Source organism: Suncus etruscus, chromosome 18, assembly GCF_024139225.1.
Source record: "Suncus etruscus isolate mSunEtr1 chromosome 18, mSunEtr1.pri.cur, whole genome shotgun sequence".
In the NCBI taxonomy this organism is placed as follows: Eukaryota; Metazoa; Chordata; class Mammalia; order Eulipotyphla; family Soricidae; genus Suncus; species Suncus etruscus.
In genome coordinates this window covers 54,041,760-54,062,288 of record NC_064865.1, presented here as the reverse complement: position 1 = coordinate 54,062,288, position 20,529 = coordinate 54,041,760, and the positions used below count along the sequence as shown (strand labels likewise).

The 20,529-nt window shown below is 41.8% G+C and overlaps 1 protein-coding gene across 1 annotated transcript in view; it reads left to right on the top strand.

The window, feature by feature from the left end:
- The first annotated feature begins 488 nt into the window (after window positions 1-488).
- DCDC2 (doublecortin domain containing 2) overlaps window positions 489-20,529 on the top strand; it is a 169,665-nt gene continuing 149,624 nt past the window's right edge. Inside the window, exons 1-3 of the mRNA XM_049764977.1 lie at window positions 489-530; window positions 1,829-2,181; window positions 6,528-6,582. Of these exons, the coding sequence (XP_049620934.1) occupies window positions 1,898-2,181; window positions 6,528-6,582 (339 nt within the window). The 5' untranslated portion in view covers window positions 489-530; window positions 1,829-1,897. The remainder of the gene's footprint in view (window positions 531-1,828; window positions 2,182-6,527; window positions 6,583-20,529) is intronic.

The window sequence follows — 20,529 nt, the reverse complement described above, 5'->3', positions numbered from 1 at the left end:
CATGAGTGAGACTCTAAATCACAGACAACATAAATGCATCCGTTTAACTTTCTCAAACCCTCCCCCACCCGCCCCCCAAAAAAACCTCCTCTAGACAGAAGCTGGGCTTGTGGTTGGCTCTTTAAAGCACTAGCCAGAGGGTGTGTGAGTTGTGTCCCCCTGCACCACAATGCCCATTCCTCATCGGGGGAGCCCGGAGTCAGCCGCAGCAAGCTGGCACTCAGGTCCCCCAAACCCCTGATTTCTTTCCAGCACCTGCCCCGGGCAGGCGTGCTGGCGTGCGGGCGAGACCCAAAGGGACCCAGGCGCGCGTGCCAGGCCCGGTTCACGGACTGGGCTACCCGCGCGTGGCTGCAGTTGCTATGGAAACGGCGGGAAATAACAACCGGGTTCCCTGGGGGTGAGGGAGGAGGCCCTCGGAGGCAACGGCAGCGGGAGGAACAGCGGGAGCAAGCGAGTTCTCCGCGGTGCCAGCCGCCAACCCAGCCGCAGCAGCCGGGCACCTCCATCCACTGCGCCTTTGAGTGCCGGTAGGCGGGTGGGTGGAGTGGACGGGTGTGTGGGTGGGTGTCTCTGCAGCCTGAGCATTCTGGGGGCTCCCACCTAAGGTCCCCCCCATTCCCTGGGCACCGCTGCATTGAGACGATGCCCACCTGATGCCCCAGATCAGCTGGGGAGGGCGCAGGCGGGATGCGTGCCAAGACCTTTCTCTTTCCTCCATGCACTTTGCGCATTTATGTTTTGACTAAGAAAATAAAGCAAAAGGGGGAAGGAATCTGGGGGTTACCTCAGCCTTTTTAGAATCCTTTCTTTGGGGAGGGGTGCAGAGGAGAGGGAGCCGGGATGAAAAAGAAATCCATTTATTTGGAGAAAGTACCCAGATGTATTTGTAGTACTGGGTAAAGTCTGTGCGTATGGGCGCGCGCGTGCGCTTGGTGTGTGTGTGTGTGTGTGTGTGTGTGTGTGTGTGTGTGTGTGTGTGTGTGTGTGTGTGTTAATCTTCATTTAAGCACCATGATTACAAACATGTTGGGTTTTAGGCCACCTTCCCACCACCACTCCCCCCACACCCTTTGCCTGTATTCAAGACAGACATTCTACTTCTTTCACTCATTAACATTGTCATGAGAGTTGTTAGTGTAGTTCTTTTTTTTTTTTTAATAACATCTTTATTCAAGCACCACGATTAAAACATTTTTGTAGTTGGGTTTAAGTTATAGAAACAACAGCCCTCCATTCACTAGTGCCACCTTTTCACCCCCAACGCCCCCATCTCCCTCCTCTCCCACCCACTGCCTGTATTTAAGACAGGCAAACTATTTCTCTCACTCATTCCCTTGTCATGAGAGTTGTCAGTGTAGTTATTTCTCAAAACTGCACTCACCACTCTTTGTGGTAAGCTTCATACCGTGGGCTGTTCCTTCCAGATAAGACTATAATTAAGTTGAGAAGTTTCTGCACCTTAAAGGAAGTAGTGATTCGGATGCAAAGGGCACCCACAGATTGGGAGACACTTATTCCCCCAATACCCATTTGATAAGGGGCTAATCTCTAAGATATACAAGATACTGAACAAGTTAAGTAATTAAGAAGAACAAGAACTTAAGAAAAAAACAATCTCATCATAAGTTGGCTTGCCTCTTGAAGGCCCTGGACACCCCATTCCTACAGGAGAGTCCACTTGGGCAGATCCAGCAGCCTATGAACTAGCTCAGGCACTGCTTGACTAAGCTGGGCAGACCACGGTGACTTTCTGGAATTCCTACCCGGGCTCTGCGCCCTCGTGTGCGCCCCAAGATTTCTCTTGTCCTTGTCTCATTCATTCCAGGCGCTGACCGGGAGGCCCAGGCGGCCGATCCACCGGGGTCCATCTCCCCTCCCCGACCCCCAGAGGAAGATGAGCGCCCCTAGCCACCACCTGTCGCAGCCGGTGGTCAAGAGTGTCTTGGTGTACCGCAACGGGGACCCTTTCTTCGCGGGCCGCCGGGTCGTCTTCCACGAGAAAAAGGTGTCCAGCTTCGACGTGTTCCTAAAGGAGGTGACTGGCGGGGTGCAGGCGCCCTTTGGAGCCGTCCGGAACATCTACACCCCGCGCACGGGCCACCGCATCCGCAAGCTCGACCAGATCCAGAGTGGGGGCAACTACGTGGCTGGGGGCCAGGAAGCCTTCAAGAAACTCAAGTGAGTCCCCCACTCCCCTGGCACTCCTTGCACCCCGGGGTGCCCCTTGGCAGGAGGGAGTCGAGGAAGGTCCCGTGCGCTCAGGGGCTGGGACTTCTCCAGGAACTGATCCTCCAAAAAAAGGGGAGATGTGCTACAGAACCCTCATTTTTGCACTTGGGGTTCTAGGTTGGACCTGTCACCAGAGCAGGGCTGGGAAAGCCAGTTTTCAAACAGAAAAGTTGTAGCAAGTACAGGCATCTTAAAAAGAAAAAAAAAAAAAAAAAAAAAAAAAAAAGGAATCCAGTTGACCCAAACTTTATTTTTAGCTCTTTCTGTTCACTTTTATTCCCTCCCCCCACTTTTATTTAATTAACTGATTTTTTTCTTTTTTTGGGAGAGGGAGAGAGAAAGGGAGACGGAGAAAGAGAGAAAGATAGAGAGGGAGAGGGAGAAGAAAAGAAGGAGAGGAAAAGAGAGAGAGGGCTCAGAGAAATAGGGAGAGGGAAGAGAGGGAGAAGGAGAGAGAGGGAGAAGGAAAGGGAGAGAGAGGAAGAAAGAGGGAGGGGGAAAAGAGTGAAGGAGAAAGAGAGAGAGATAGAGAGAGAGAGATAGAGAGAGAGAGGTGTTCACTTTTAAATCTTTCCTGACTCTTTTTGCTTGGAAACTATTTTTGGATCAAATAAGTATTTTCAACAAAAGTTGTTTGGGGGTTGCTGGGAACTGCTCCTGGAACTGTGCTTAGGGGTTCACTCTCTTCATGGTGAAACCCTTTGTCCTAATTCTCTGGTCCCTAAATAAAAATATTTTAGACAGAAATATGAATTTGATACTGTATTTTTACCACAGAAGATTATTTTCTGCTCTCCCCCCTTAAAATTTTTACCCTTTCCTTATAAATGGAAATTTCCCATCTCCTGTATGTTAGTGCTATTGGCATTATGTTTGGAAAGATTTCATTTATTTGGTACTGTTCCCTCCCCGAATCCTAGTTCCAACTATCCAATAAATAGACCTTCCAGGACCTGGGCCTGTGTGTTGATGCCCAGGTCCTGGCAGGAAACTCTCATAGTAGGTGTTCAGTGAATGAGTCAATTCTGGTTGGGTCTGTGAAGGAAGCAAAGTTGAATGAGACCAGGCCTTTTTACCTTTAGTTATAGTCCCATCAGGAGTAAGAACTCCATGCCTATGAATAATATTAACACAAAGTACAAAGCAATTAGAAAAAAATACAAACACAATTAGAAAAATAGTTGTAACTGTGTGGGCTGTAATTTCTGTCGCTGGTAATTATTGTAGGGCAGATAGAATAGAGTATTTCAGAGGTATTTTTTTTACTTACACATCAATTGAGATGTTCAAACATCAACATACATCACATGTATCAACCCTCTATTTGAGTGTTTTAGTGTATTTGTAGAACTGTGTAAAAATCACTGCCAACATTTTTTAGATGATCTGTTTCAATCCCCAAGAAACATATCTCCAATTTCTCCATTGTCTGTCCTCTCATATCTTGTACCCATTCATTTGCTTTTAGTCTCTCTAGGCTTATCTGCTTGGGGCATGTCATATAAAAGGAATTGGACGCTATTTGGTTCCTTGTGTTTCTGCGTCTTTCTCTTTGTTTTTCTGTTTTCAAGGCTCATCTTCATGGATAGTTGACCATATTCTGTGGCACAGACATGTTACATTTTGGTTATTCATTGTCTCGATAGATGTTTGGCTTACTTCAATTTTTGTCTAATATGAGTAGTGCTGCTATATGTTGTGTTTAAGTTTTCATTTCTTCTGTATATGCATCTAAGTGAAATTGCTGGTTGGGCAATTACTCTGTATTTGAGCTTTTTAATATCATATTTTTATTCAAAACTCAACTTAGACCTTAGGATGGAAAAATGATCATTATTATAACGTGTGTGCTTGTGAATTTTGATTTTAACTATACACATGTTATCCATCCCCCCAATACTATCAGTTACCCTGTATTATCTTTCCTAACTTTTTTGGAGTTTTAGATGTTGTACCATTAGTTGTACCAGATAATTCTTCTTGGGGACAATTCTGAGGGATGCAGCTGGGGCCCAGAAATTACTTTCATTGTGTTTGTCTAACTTTAGAGAAGATGAACTCAATGAAAATATGTACTTTCCACAAACTTAGGACTGAAAACTGAAACTCAGGAGGCATGAGTTGTTGGCTGACTCTGTATAATTTTTTTGGGGGGGCCAGACCCGGTGGTCCTCAGGGGGTTACTCCTGCCTCTGTGCTCAGAAATCTCTTCTGACGGCCTCAGAGAACCATATGGGAGGCTGGGGATCTAATCAGAATCAGTCCTGGGTTGGCCACGTGCAAGGCAAAAGCCCTACTGCTGTGCACCTACTTTGTATCCATAATCAGAGACTGATCTGGCTGAAAGAGGAACAAATAATTTCTAACTCATAGGGTTGTGATAAAAAGTAAATGCTTCGTGTGTCAGTGAGTTTTGTAAACACCAAAATGATATTTTTAAAACTTTATTTTAGTTATGCTTTCCAGTTGTATAATATAGTCAGATAGCATTTTATGCATGCAACATGCCAAGACCACAATTTACATAGACTGGCTCAATACCCCACCACCATCTCAGGCTTCCCTATTCACCCTGCTGTAGCCTCCAATCACACTGCCATGGAAAACTTAGATTCAGTTGCTTTTGACCATTTATTATTCCCTTACTTATACTTCTTTATAGTCCAGGTATGAGAGAGATCACTTTATATCTGTACTAAGTTTTTTTTATGTAAAGAATTTCTGTAGCCTTTCTCTTTATTTTTTAAATTAAATTATTTCCATATAAAGCATTTATTATTTTGCAGGAGTGAACTTTTGCTTCAGATCTATTAAGAGTTCAAAATCAAAAATTCAGTTGAGCAATTTATATGGTTTGTTTCTTTGGTACTAGTAACTCAAAAGATAAAAGAGGCTAAATTCCAGATCCAATGGAAAGTGCACTTCAATATGTTTTTTACATATCTAACATTTACAGGGGTTCACTTTGCTTTTAATTAATACACCCACAAAGCTAGCTGTGAGCTTGTTATAAGTGTATATGACTAATTTTCTACACCGACCAATGATTTGAGTCAAAGTAGTAGGTCCTAGGCTTAAAGTATCTATGGTAAGATTGAGAAAATGGAAGATTTTAATACTGACCACATTTGAAGCTTTGCAGTCGTGCGTATATAACATAAGAAGTAACTGGCGGGGCCAGGCGGTGGCGCTAGAGGTAAGGTGCCTGCCTTGCCTGCGCTAGCCTTGGATGGACCGCGGTTCGATCCCCCGGTGTCCCATATGGTCCCCCAAGCCAGGAGCGACTTCTGAGCGCATAGCCAGGAGTAACCCTTGAGCATCACCGGGTGTGGCCCAAAAACCAAAAAAAAAAAAAAAAAGAAAAAAGAAGTAACTGGCATAAATTAAGGCAGATATAAATATTGTTGGGAAAGATACCAGTAGTGGAAAATTTTTCCATATGAAAGCAATTGATTTTAAAAAAAGAAAGCAATTGATTTCCTGTGTAAATTGCTTTGCCTCGGATTTTTTTCTAATGATTTTTGAAACCTTAATTAAACTTCAGGTGGCTGTTAAATCTTTATTTTGTGAAAGAAAATTCTAGAAATTATTATTCTCCTGACCCAATTTTCCATCTACAGTGTTGACAACCAACTTGACTACATTAATCTTTTGTATTTGCAATCAACCAGAAATTTTTTTGTAGACAATCAGTGAACGGTCCTTGTAGCTTTACAGAAGAGCTGTCTTATTTCCAAAGAGATTATTTGTACTGTTATATAAAAACCATCTATTTACAGGGAACACAGATCATCAATTAAGTAAACTATATCAAAAAACATCCTTGAGGGCCCAGCGGCATTTGCCTTGCAAGCAGCCGATCCAGGACCAAAGGTGGTTGGTTCGAATCCCGGTGTCCCATATGGTCCCTGGTGCCTGCCAGGAGCTATTTCTGAGCAGATAGCCAGGAGTAACCCTGAGCACTGCTGGGTGTGACCCAAAAAACAAAAAACAAACAAACAAAAAATAAACACCCTCGAATTGATGACAGTAGAACACATTTCAATAGGTAGAATTCATTCAAATATAAACATTTGTTGGCAACTTAAAAGTTATGACACTTCAGTTAGAAAGTGATAACTGGTGAGGGTGAAAAAAAGTTTCTCCTGCTAATATTGGTTTCAGTGAGCTACTAATTTTGCTTTAGGCTTAAGCATTGCCTAAGATTTATTTTAGCCTTTTTAGTAATTAAAAAAAGGATATATATCTACTCAAACTTAAAAGAAAATCCTTCTGTTTTTTTTTTCTTCCTCCAGCTACTTGGATATAGGAGAAATCAAGAAAAGACCAATGGAAGTGGTTAATTCAGAGGTAATGCAAATCTTATTTTGAAGGTTCAAATAAATAACATATCATTTTTATTTCTTATGGCGTGTCTCAAGAGACCAGTACAGTATCCTAAATCCTAGGATATGAATTGTCTACTGGATATGAAGTGGACATTTTATGTTTTAAGGCATTATCAAAAGCAAAGAAATTCTTAGACACATAAGATTAGACTCAATATATTCTGATCTTCCAAGTACCTTTACTGAGAAATTCTTTGTTCTAATTTGTTTCTGATAGTGCCAGTCTGAAATGCCTGTGAAATGCCACATCATGGCTGTGCCCAGAGTTCTCAAAAGAGCTCTATGATACCAGGAAAACACCTTTTGGGAAGGGAATTTGAGTCACAGCTTGCAGTGCTCAAAGATTACTCCTGGCTCTGTGCTCAGGGATCACTTCTAGTAGTATTTTTGGGGAGGCAGTACCCATAATGCCAGATTCCATGTATGTCATACTGTACAATCTTTCTGGATCCTATATGCCTCTTTTTTTCCTTTTTTCCTTGTTTTGTTTGGATTTTGCACCACACCCGGTGACGCTCAGGGGTTACTCCTGGCTATGTGTTCAGAAATTGCTCCTGGCTTGGGGAACCCTATGGGACGCCAGGGGATCAAACCGAGGTCCATCCTGGGTCAGCTGTGTGCCCTACTGCTGCGCCATCGCTCAGCCCCCCTCCCATTCCTCCTTTATTTTATTTTATTTTTTTAAAACTTGCATGAAAGTTCAGTTGATCATGGCCAGAGAAATCTTGCTGGAGATTGGAAGCATGTCTTGTACAATAGAAGCTCAGAACACAACTTTTTTTTTTTTTTTTTTTTTTTTTTGGTTTTTGGGCCACACCCTGTGACGCTCAGGGGTTACTCCTGGCTATGCCCTCAGAAGTTGCTCCTGGCTTCTTGGGGGACCATATGGGACACCGGGGGATCGAACCGCGGTCCGTCCTAGGCTAGCGCAGGCAAGGCAGGCACCTTACCTCCAGCGCCACCGCCCGGCCCCCAGAACACAACTTTTTTTTTTAATTTAAACACCTTGATTACATACATGATTGTGTTTGGGTTTCAGTCATGTAAAGAACACCACCCATCACCAGTGCAACGTCCCCATCACTGATGTCCCAAACCTCCCTCCTCCCCACCCGACCCCTGCCTGTACTCTAGACAGGCTTTCCATGTCCCTCTTACATTCTCATTATTAGGACAGTTCAAAATGTAGTTATTTCTCTATCTAAACTCATCACTCTTTGTGGTGAGCTTCCTGAGGTGAGCTGGAACTTCCAGCTCTTTTCTCTTTTGTGTCTGAAAATTATTATTGCAAGAATGTCTTTCATTTTTTTAAAAATCCATAGATGAGTGAGACCATTCTGCGTTTTTCTCTCTCTCTCTCTGACTTATTTCACTCAGCATAATAGATTCCGAGAACACAACTTTTCAACAGTTTCTTAATACTTAGCTCTTTGGTAGGATGGGTTTCTCAGTTGATGGATGGAAATGTGGATGAAAATCAAGGCCACATATCCATGAAGAATGGGGGGGAGGAAATTGTAGCCACATTGAGTCTCCCCCTTTTTTTTTTGTTGCAAGTCCTCAGTTTCCCTTTTGGTATTCTGAGCGTTCTGCAGGGAAGAAGTGGCTGGAAGTAGAAACATCTACCACCCTTATTTCCTCTGAAATTATGTTTATGCCGCAAAGGTCCAAATAAGTTTCTCCACACAAAACTAGAAAAAAGGGCCAGAGAGATAATGCAGGGGTTAAGGCACGTGTTTTGCACATGGTTCAGCCTCATGCTACCAGGCACTGCCTGGTCCCCTGTGCAACGCCAGGTGTGTCCCTGGTGGCTCTGAGCTCTGCAGAGCAGTCGTTTCCTTGGGCCCAAATGAGACTTGCTGGGAAGCATTCCCTCCCCTTCCTGGGGAGAAAATAACTGCATTTCAGTGTTTGAAGCAAGCAAGATCAAATCAAGATTGGAACAAGTTGTGGAAAGAGTTGCTAATCCCAGACATTTTACAAATAAGTTGCATTCTAGTTTGCCCTGAAAAATCAGGCCTGGCAATATAGTCTTTGGGGACTGTGCTACCACTGGGAGCTTAGAGTAGATGAGAAGGTTCAGATTGAGTTTAGGTGACAACAAATTCCTCCTGGATATCGTTTTGGTGGAAGCTCACACAGTTAAGGCTGGGAAATGAGCCTGAATTTCTTTTTTTTTTTTTTTTTTTTTTTGGATTTTGGGCCACACCCTGTGACGCTCAGGGGTTACTCCTCCTGGCTATGCGCTCAGAAGTTGCTCCTGGCTTCTTGGGGGACCATATGGGACGCCGGGGGATTGAACCGCGGTCCGTCCTAGGCTAGCGCAGGCAAGGCAGGCACCTTACCTCCAGCGCCACCGCCCGGCCCCGAGCCTGAATTTCTACAATAGAAATTCTAAAATGCGTGAACATCAATTTACTCTGGATCCCAGTGGGTTTTGGGGAAGGAGGTAGTGGTGCTTTCTAGCAGAACTCAGATGGTTCAAGAGTCACTTCCAGGGTCTGGAACGATGGTGCAGTGGTAGGGCGTTTGCCTTGCATGCAGCTGACCCAGGACGGACCTGGTTCAATCAATCCCCAGATTGATTGAATATGGTTCCCCAAGCCAGGAGTGATTTCTGAGTGCATAACTAGGAATAACCCTTAAGAGTCACCAGGTGTGGCCCAAAATCATAAAAAAAATTAAATGAAAGTCACTTCCAGGAATACTTGATAACTGTGCCCAATAGTTCAAGGATGCAACCCACTGATGTTGATACTTAGGCCCAGTAGTAATGAGGAAATGACTGGGGGTATTGGGAGGAGGGCAGACACATAGTACTGGGGATTGGATTTGGGCCCTTGTAATGTTCCCCCGAGGAAATATCTCCCTCGCCCCTGGATTCCAGTGTCTTTGGTGATGATGTTGCACCTATGTGGAATGATTGTACAACACCATTTTGGAGTATAGTTTTCTTTTTCTGTTTTTGGGCCACATCTAGTGGAGCTCAGGGGTGACTCATGGCTCTGCATTCAGAAATTACTCCTGGCAGGCTCAAGGAACCGTATGGGATATCAGGGATCGAACCCAGGTTGGCCGCTTGCTAGGTCCTCTCTGCTGTTTTATCACTCTGGCCCTAGTTTTCCTCCTTTTTTAAAGATTTTCCTCCACAAGAATTCTCATTTGCTAATTGTTCTTCTATTAGGGGGCCATCATAATTTTTCTTTATTTGGGATTTTTGTGCAATCTGCACTAGACTTCCAATTAATGAATGAACATCTATTTCCCCCCCTTTTTGGGTGCCATACCTAGTGTTGCTCAAAGGTCCCTCTCCTCAGCATTTAGGGCTCACCCCAGGCTGCTTAAGAGACCATATATGGAACCCAGGATCAAACTAGATTCAGCTGAGTCTAAGACAAGTACCTTCACCCCTGTATCATCTCTCTCTGGCTTTTCTGCTTTAGTGAGATTCCTGAGATGATGCATCTTAGAGTCTTCTTAGATTCCTGCCTTATCCTCTCTGCTTCCCTGCTGTTGACCCAATATTGGAGAGCATGGTAGGGAGAGTGCTGGGGAGCAAAATCAATCTAACCTTTTCTGCAGCATCACTTATTTGGGCGGGGGTGGTGGTTGTCTGCCCAGATCTGTGAAGAAGTTGAAGCCTGTGTGTGATGGAACCAGCAGAAGGATGGGGAAGGATGGGGACTCTGACCCTTCTCTGAGTCTGTTGGGGGAGGCATAAAAGGGGGCCTACTATAAGGTGCAGGCATGGTGCCAGATGCCCCAGAGCCTTTCTTGAGTGACAATTGTTCTTTCTGCTAACAGCGCCAGATCAGCTTGGCTATTGCCATATTCTACTGGGAATTTTTATTTTGGGGGAGTGCTCAGGAGCTTTTTTTTTTTGTCTCTGCCCAGGAGTGACTATTGACAGTGCTCAAGGGAGCATATTATGGTGCTGGGGGGGGCGTAGAATCAGGGGTTCCAGCCTTAGCAGGACCTGTTCTCTTTCTCTACCCCCACCCCCCCAGCCCTCTACTGGGAATCTTTGCCTGCTGAATTACCCTCACCTCTTAACAATCCCTAATGTCTCTCCACCTCTCCTAATCTCACCTCAAAACCCCATCGACCCAGAACTGAATCTGCCTGTCTTTGATCGTCTAGGTCCTTCAAGGACAGCTCAGCCCTTAGAGAAGGTGGTTTCTTCCTCCCTTTCTCAGCAGCATTCTGTTGAGTTTTCCTCACTGCACCAAGCCAATGGGTCTGTCTGATTTCTCTGAACTCAAGTTTGCTGTTATTCCCGGGTGTTCCAACAGACTGTACATGCATCATGGCTGTCTGCTACCTTTTTTCCCCCCCTAAATGTCTGCTCCTTCTGTAAATCACTCAGCACAAACAGGTTGGCAAGAGTCTTAATGTTCTTTTTATCAGCAATGAAGAGAACCAAGATTCATCCCATAAATGCCTGGTGATTCATTTCACACAAGACTGGAGTATCTCGAATCATTTGAAAAGTCTTTATGGCCTCTGCTTGTTTAGATTTTGTTTCCGGGAGAAATTAGCTGTAGTTAAAACCTTACTGGTAAATGTCCATCGTCTCTTTAGTATAATTTGGAGCTATGCGGAACAAATGTTATTCATCCAATAAGGATTTATTGTGGGTTTTCCATATCCAGACTTACTTCCTCAGAGAGTTTTCTCTGATACTTCTTTGGCTGGTGTGCCTTAATTTCTACATTAATTACTTAATTAATATTTGACTAAATATTGACATTTATTACTCAATTTGCCATACAATTTTTTGGTTCAAGAAGCTGTATTTGAAGACTAAATAATAGTTTTGGACTTTATTATTAGTAATGTGGCAGAGAAAAACTGGAATAATTTTGAGAATTAATCTCTATTTAATTTCTTGCCAACAACTTTCATTTCTCTTACTACTGAGTATAACCTGATGAATATCTAGGTTTTTCCATTTCAGCATGATCAGGATAATAATGACCTGAACCACCCCCATCATTTAACTTTTGTAACACTCAGCATTCTTCCCATGATTCCTGTGAAATTATGTAGGAATTATTACTTAAAAAATAGTTTTGGGCAGAGCAATAGTGCAATGGCTAAAGCACTTGCTTTGCCTGTGGTTGACCTGAGTTCAATCCCTGATATCTCATATGTTACCCCATGCACCACCAGGAGTGATACCTGACTACAGAGCCAGGAGGAAGCCTTGAGCACTGCAGAGAGTGGCCTAAGAGCCAAACATTTTTAAGAATTCACATTTATTGGAGCCGGAGAGATATCAAAGTGGTAGGGCATTTGCCTTGCATGCAGCTGATCCAAGACAGACAATGGTTCAAATTCCATATGGTCCACCATGTTTGCCAGGAGCGATTTCTGAGTGCAGAGCCAGGAGTGACCCCTGAGCGACACTGGGTATGACTCAAAAATATACAAAACAAAAACAACAACAACAAAAAGAGAATTCACATTTATTATATATGTTTTGGTCAGAGAATGGGAAAATGTATATTTAAAATATACATCATTTTGCCACGTAGCTTTGTGAAAGAGCATCTGGTAGGAGTGATTTTCTTCACTCTCACTCTGCTTTCAAGGGATTCATTGTCTATATTTATTGCATTGTTCCCCTATAGTGCTCACCTCCTGAGCACCCCACCAGCTCAGAGATGAAATTCTTTGTGTGTGATGAAATTTGGTTGGTAAAAATGGGGCAGGTTTGGTTGGTTATATAGAAATGTCAACAACTCAAGTCTAGTAGCAGATTTCCTCATTCTTTAAAATTCACTGGTCCTTTGTGACAAATTCAGGCTGTTCCTTTGCTCTTATTTCAGGTCATCTTCCCTCCTCCTCCTCCTCCTCCTCCTCCTCATTTTCTCTCCCTTCCCTTCCCTTCTCTTCCCCTACCCACCTCTCCCCTCCCTCTCTTCTCTCCACTCTTTTCCCCTTCTCTCCCCTCCTCTCTTCTCCTCTCTTCTCTTACCCCTCCCTCCCCTCTCTTCCTCCCCTGCCCACTCCCTCTTTTCCTCCCTCCCTCTGTCTGGCATATTCTATTGATTTCTAACACAGAACAATTTAGAGTTTCATTTGGTTTCCTTGAATCCTGCTCATCTGTGTTCTCAGGGCAGCGGAAAAGATCAATTTTAAATCACATTTTTTTTTCTCTTAAGAAAACACATGCAAAAAAAAAAAAACACATGCAAGTAGTTTGAACTTTTTTCTTTATCTTCCCTAGTTTAGTCATAGTCATAATATTTAGTCATAAGCATAATATTAGACAAGAAGGGACTAGGAGGTAAAGTTCATTTGTTTTTAAGGGTTCTAAACAGGAGTAGCTGTGTTGTTATTGTTTAGAGATAAATTGTCTTTAAAAGAAATCAACAGGGGGCCCGGAGAGATTGCACAGATGATTTTGTCTTGCAAGCAGCTGATCCAGGACCAAAGGTGGTTGGTTCGAATCCCGGTGTCCCATATGGTCCCCGGTGCCTGCCAGGAGCTATTTCTGAGCAGACAGCCAGGAGTAACCCCTGAGCACCGCAGGGTGTGGCCCAAAAACAAAAACAAAACAAAACAAAACAAAACAAAAATCAACAGGGTCAGAAGAGATAGTACAGTGGGTAAAGCTCTTGCCTTACACGCAGCTGACCTGGATTTGATCCTCAGCATCCCATATGGTTCCCCAATCATATTGGAGTGATTGCTGAGTTCACAGTGAACATTAATCCCTGACTATCATCAGATGTTGCCCAGCCTTGCTCCCCCAAAGAGATCTACAAATTAAGCTCCAAAATCCTTATCATATATCTCCTCCAGAAGTAGATATGTCCTTTTAAGATACTGAAATCTCGGGGCCGGTGAGGTGGCGCTAGAGGTAAGATGTCTGCCTTGCAAGTGCTAGCCAAGGAAGGACCGCGGTTCGATCCCCCAGCGTCCCATATGGTCCTCCTAAGCCAGGGGCAATTTCTGAGCGCTTAGCCAGGAGTAACCCCTGAGCATCAAACGGGTGTGGCCAAAAAAAAAAAAAAGATACTGAAATCTCTTGGACACTCATTCCCCATTTAGATCTTCACTTTTTATTTAAATTAATATCTTTATTTAAACACCTTGATTACAAACATGATTGTGCTTGGGGTTGAGTCATGTGAAGAATACCCCCCTTCACCAGTGCAACATTCCCATCACCAATGTCCCAAATCTCCCTCCTCCCTACCCCATCCTCGCCTGTACTCTAGATGGGTCTTCTACTTCCCTCATTCATTCACATTGTTATGATAGTTCTCAATGTAGTTATTTCTCTAACTGCAATCATGAGAACCCTCACTTGGAGAACATTTCCATCCTCTTTGGTCTTTCTCAGGGGGGCAGTGAACTGCAGAAATATCTGAGAGGGGAGAAAACTAAGGGACTTTTTGCAAATCCTCTAAGCTTTGCCTTGTCTGAAGCTTTTGTGGAAACATAACTCTCTCTCCTCCAGGTTGGCTACTCAAGTGAATGTCTTTAAGGTTTTGAATATGATTATTAAAAATGGGCATTTCAGTTTAATCATTAGACATGATCTCTAATGAGACATACCATGAGACCTGTTACTTAAAAGCTTTTGAGTTGGGAATGGGATTCTAGACATTAAGTTAGGATTAATTATTAACCTTCCCTCTGGAGGCTTTGGACCGATGTGCTTAAACTCACTGATTCTGAACCTGGGAATTCTGGGTTCAAAAGGGAAATTACTGAAAAGCGAAAGTCTGAAATATTTCTTGAACTCAAGGAAAGATGTAAAGATGATTGTTAGTCAGGTTGACTAATTGGTTGAAGAATTAGAGCAGAAGTCACCCACCTTACTGAATTCTCCAACAATACTTGAAACCACTTTCCTATCTTATTTTGTTACCTCTCCCTCACTTTTCCAGTATTTCTGCTCTGTAAGAAGCATTCTTTTGGGGAAGGGGTTGTAGTTTAGTGCAGAGTACATGCCTTGCACTGTAAGGTCCCTGGGTTAATGCCAGGCCCCGACCCTTTACCCCCCCAAAGTAAAGAAAGCCTCTTATAGAAGGGTCATTTCACATGAGTGGATTTCAGGATGACTGTGACTTTGTAAGGCCTATAAAAATGGCATTTTGAGGGTTTATACATAATTGGCTATTTCATCCTTTTTCTTTCTTTTGGACTCTGTGTATGTGTCTGAACAAGAGAGAAAATATTTATGTCAATATAGAAAATATCGGTTTAATGGAAAAATAACTATTACTAATTCTCCATAGCTCAAAGGTTGATGGTTTAAAGCTAAAAGGTTGATGATTCTAGTTTGCCTGTGAATTTGTATCATGGTTTTGGTTCCAAATATCTTGTAGTCTCCATTTGGAATTTAGACATGATTTCAGGAAATTGAATGCCTGGTAAATGAATTTAGAGTTAAACCATTGTAGACAAAGATCAATGTTAATTTTATTTAATTTGTTTTTGGATTTTGGGCCACAATCCAATATTGCTATTCAGGGTTACTCTTTGCTCTTCTCTCAGGATGACTTTTGGTGCACTCAGGAAACCATATGAGGTGCTGGCCAATCCTGGATTGGCCGTGTGCAAAGCGACTGTCCTACCCATTTTATCATTGCTTTAACTGCATACATATTCATTTTGAAAAGTCATGATGCTTAAATAAATATATATATCTTTATATATATAAAGATATATAACTTCTATATGTTCTTTTTTTTGAGCCACTTCTGGTGGTATTTAGGGGACTCACTCCTGGCTTTGGACTTAGGAATCACTCTTGGCAGACTCAGGGGACCATATGGGATGCTGGGGATGGAAACCAGGTTGGCCGTGTCCTACCGGTTGTGCTATTGCTCCGATCTCAAATTGTTCTTTTTTTTTTTTTGAAGGCCATACCCAGTGGTACTTGGGGGCTACTCTTGGCTGTGTACTCAGAGATGACTCTTGGCAATAATTGGAGGACTATATGGTTCCTGTATGCCCAGCCTTGAGCTGTCTACCTGACCCAACAAAATTTATACTTAAAAAATAATGATCAATATTCTAAGCACAGAGATAGTGCATCAGGTAGTAGGGTATTCTCTTTGTATTCTACTTAGGTTTAATCTCCAATATAAAATATGATCCTCAATCACTGCCATGTGGGATCTCTGATCATAGAGCCAGCAGGAGTAAACCCTGAGCACAGCTTGGTGTAGCCCCTAAAACAAAGAAATCAGTATTATAAAAGGCAGAAAAGTGTTTTTTTGTTGCTACTTAGATATGTATTTAAACCTATCACCTAGGTGAAGCATTATTCTCAATTAGAAGCCTTTTAATTTTTTAATTAAAATTAACAAATTTTTGCTCTAAAGCAACACCTGTTGATCAGAGAAGAACTTTTTGTTTTTTTATTTGTTTTGTTTTTGTTTTTGAGTCACACCCAGCAGTGCTCAGGGGTTACTCCTGGCTCTAGGCTCAGAAATTGCTCCTGGCAGGCTCAAGGAACCATATGGGATGCGGGGATTCGAACCACCATCCTTCTGTATGTAAGGCAAATGCCTTACCTCCATGCTATCTATCTCTCCAGCCCCAGAACTTCTTGTTTTTATACTGCATGCCTTTCAACATAACAAAAATAAAATTTCAGGAATAATGGGCCGGCATGGTGGCGCTAGAGGTAAGGTGCCTGCCTTGCCTGTGCTAGCCTTGGATAGACCGAGGTTCAATTCCCTGGCATCCCATATGGTCTCCCAAGCCAGGAGCTACTTCTAAGTACATAGCCAGGAGTAACCCCTGAGCATCACTGGTGTAGCCCCCCCCCAAAAAAAATTTCAGGAATAAAAGTGTAGAATAATTTGAAGTCCTGTTATGGTATATTAAGCCATTGGCAGATATATGTATGTCTTTTAAAAAGTCAATTCTGTGTGTGTGTGTTTGTGTGTATTTGGGTCATACCTAGCAGCCCTCAGGGGTTACTCCTGGCTTTTTGCTCAGAAATTGCTCCTGGCAGGCTCAGGAGACCAAATGGGATGCCGGAGATTAAACCCGAGTCCATCCCAGCTCGGTCCCTTGCAAAGCAAATACCCTACTGCTGTGCTATCATTTCGGCCCCTAAAAAGTCAATTCTTAAGTGTACAGTTTAGGATCACTGTAGGTTATGAGCTTCATGATGAAATCAAAGGGACTGTTTATGATGGACATATGAATACTTTCTGATGGAGGTAGCAATAGGAAGTAATGTTCAACTTCATAGCAAGAAATAGCCAAATGAGGCAAGTTATGGCAGCCATTAGTTGAATACTTTATGACTTCAGCTTTTCTCTGAAGACTATTTTTTTTTTTTTGGTTTTTGGGCCACACCCAGCAGTGCTCAGGGGTTCCTCCTGGCTGTCTGCTCAGAAATAGCTCCTGGCAGGCACGGGGGACCATATGGGGCACCGGAATTCGAACCAACCACCTTTGGTCCTGGATCAGCTGCTTGCAAGGCAAACGCCCCTGTGCTATCTCTCCGGGCCCCTCTGAAGATTATTTATCAAGAGATATTTATAAATGTCTCACTAAAATATCAGACATTTAGCTGGATTCCAGACATGTAGCTCTACAAAGACATGCTCCTTATTGCAATCAGAAATGACAACAAGGCAATTTTCCTGAGAGAACTTAGGAGTTTTAAAAGTTAAGATACATGAATAAGAATAAAAAAGTAGAAAGATAATGCTAGAAACGATCAGTCCAAGGGAAGAAGACTATTTGGACTCAATGAGTACAATTAATACTTACAAAAATATACTGCCTAGGCCTAATCTATCAGAGATAGGTACCAAAGATGGGGAAGCAAAATTAAATTGCAGAATAGAGCTTGAAGATTTGAAGTGAGATTGATACAAAACTTATAACTGGTGAAGTTCATTTATTAAAAGAAAGTGTCCTTTCTAATTTCAATTGATATGTACATGTAAAGACATTCTTGACTGAAATTTCAGTGGAATACTAAAATGGTTAAAATGAATGAATTGAACTTAAGTTTCACAATGTCCTCTACACTAAGATTTGTGGATTAGGTTGTTGTCGGAGACTACTTGGGAAGTCCAGAAAGACTTCTTCGGGGCTGGAGAGATAGCATGGAGGTAGGGCATTTGCTGTGCATGCAGAAGGACGGTGATTCCCTGAGCCTGCCAGGAGCGATTTCTGAGAGTAGAGCCAGGAGTAATCCCTGTGCACTGCTGGATGTGACCCAGAAAACAAAACAAAACAAAAAACAAAACAGAAAGATTTCTTTATGTATGGGGTGGCATAGGTTAAGTAGATCACATAATTCTGGAAGGGTCGGCAATGATCTACATTGATTGATTGTGTGCAAATCTACTGTGATTTCTCTAGTTTTTTTTTTTATTTAAGTTTTTTAGTGTTAATAAACTTGTGGTACTGTGATTTCAGCACTTCTAATCATATTTTTTTTAACCAAGCAACACAATGTAAAGCAAGGCCATACAAATCAAGCATTTGAAAATTTTTTCTGTGATGGTGTGTGCTTTTCTATACTTAGAACTAAAGGTCGCATAGCATCCTTGACAGATGAAGAATCCATTCAAAGAGAAGTTTTGGGTTTTTTCCACACACTGTACCTCCAGAAAAATAAACCCAAGAGAGTGAGGTGTTGAAGGACTAAGGGAAATGAAGCTCCAAGGGACCAGTAATAAGAAACCAACCCGTGGTCAGGCACTCCTGTTTGATTAGGGCCTAGAAGATTAAAAGTTAGTTCTTGAACTTAAACTAGTTTCATCTTACTTTTTCTTTGATCTTAAATGCCTAAACAATAAAAGATTCTTGAACTTGAGTGGTCAAAGTGTGGGTCAGGGTGTAAGTCATACCTAAGTCATACCTGTATTGCCACACTAGATAAAATAATAACAAATGGGTGAATCTTGTAGGTGGTAGGTTTTTGGTCTTATGTGCAAAGTAGAACATACTTTCGTGTTCTTTAAAATAGATGGAAGCAATTTTTTTTTAAAGCATAAACTATTTATTTTCATTGGGTTGATTTTAACATGAAATATGAAGGTAGTATACCTTAGTGTCTGGCTTGCTCAACAATGAAATTTCCCATTTATCAGCATGAAGGACTTTTTTTTTTATAAGCAGCCAGTCAGATCAAACTTAGATGTCATCCTATGATTACATAGTTTGAATGTTTGGTTTGTTGAAAGAAGGCTGATTTCAACCCACCTGTTAGCTGTGGGCAAAACTTTTAAGGGGTGAGGAATTGTGGGAAAGGGAAAAGTAAATTGACTTGGTTTAGTTGCAATGACTAATATTTAATCTGAAACATACCTCTCTAGGAAATTTTATAAACACAATCTGTGCTCCCCCCCCTTTGTGTTATCCTTTAACAGTAGGAACTTTTGAAATTCAAATACTTTGAATCTCATACCATCTTTTCTATTTCAAATTGTACAACCTATGTTGGGTTGCTGAGTTTTAGAAACGTTGATAAAAAAAAAACTTACATTTTGTAAACTATGTGCTAATTGGTAAAACTCCATATTCATAATCCTTTCAGCTGGAAATGAACTGATAACTCAATTTCTGGTTGAGTGATCATTAGCTAGTATAAAATTTTTCCACAGCTGGTTTTAACAATCTGGTTTAAAAATATGAAACATTGATTTTAAAATTATGTATTTACTGTAGCAAAGATATTTTAAACTATTTTCACAAATTTCTAGCTCGCTACTCATGAACATTCAGTTGGTTGATGTTTAATTAGTCCAATATTATAAGAAAACTGGATTCAATTATTGCTTTTCTTGATGGAACTTCTAGCCAGATTGCCATTTAATTGTTTTAATTTGGTTTCAATTATTTGTTCAATAACATTGATTAGCTCTGGCTTTTCTTATTTTTCAGTCTATCTAAACATGTTTACATTAGTATGCATTTAATGAACTGTAGGAAGCATGCTTTGTTGCCTATAATTTTCTTTAATTTTACTTAGTGACTGAGTGATTCCTAAAAATTCACCTTCCTCTCCAATTCCTCAATTCACTGGCATATATAAGACTAAGATCAAATTGTAATTCTCTGTTTAGGGATTCCTTTTGCTTTGATGACATCATGTGAGTGGAATTGTGTGTCTCAGAAATGCCAGGAGGACTTGTCCAACCCTTACAAGTGTATGCGTTTATGGAAAGACAATTTTGGTTGAGTAGATGCAAGTTAATGTGTAGAAGAGTTAGCTTGAGTTTCCCAGGGGTCATTTGATGATTCTGAACATACATACAGAATTATACAATCATAATGATGGTTTCCACTATTCCATTAAAGTGATCCCAAAGTGTGATAGAAGATGACTTTGCTAGTCTGAAATGGAACTTCTCTTGGTTTCTAGTAGTATTATAGTCTTCCTGTCATGGTGATGTACATGACAACAATAGTGACACTAATCACATTAATTTTTTGTTTGTTTGCTTTTGGGTCACAACTGAGGAGGCAACTCTCAGCTTGGTGCTCTGGGGACCTTGCATTTGTAGAGGGTATCATTCCCAGGCCACTTGCATGTGCTCCAGTCCCCTGAATTAACTCTCTGTCTCTGGCTCTTAATTTTTGGAGCCACAAATAATACTCACAAAATCTTTCTCCATAAAAGTACTTCGAGCATCTTTTTTTTGAGCTGGGAATCATGCTCATTGGATTTTTTTCAGGGCAAAGAAACCAGACAAGGTTTTAACCTTCATGATGCTTGTTGGCACAGGAGCTCAGTAAGTTCATGTTGTAAGGAAGCCTGTGGCATGGTAGGGTACAGAAGGCACAGGGGGTCAGTGGGCAGCTTTCATAAGCCAGGAGAATCCTCCAGATTTTCCTGGAAGAGATGCCATGTAAACTGAGACCGGAAGTGAACAAAATGTCAGTCAGGCAAACAAGGGAATGGAAGAAT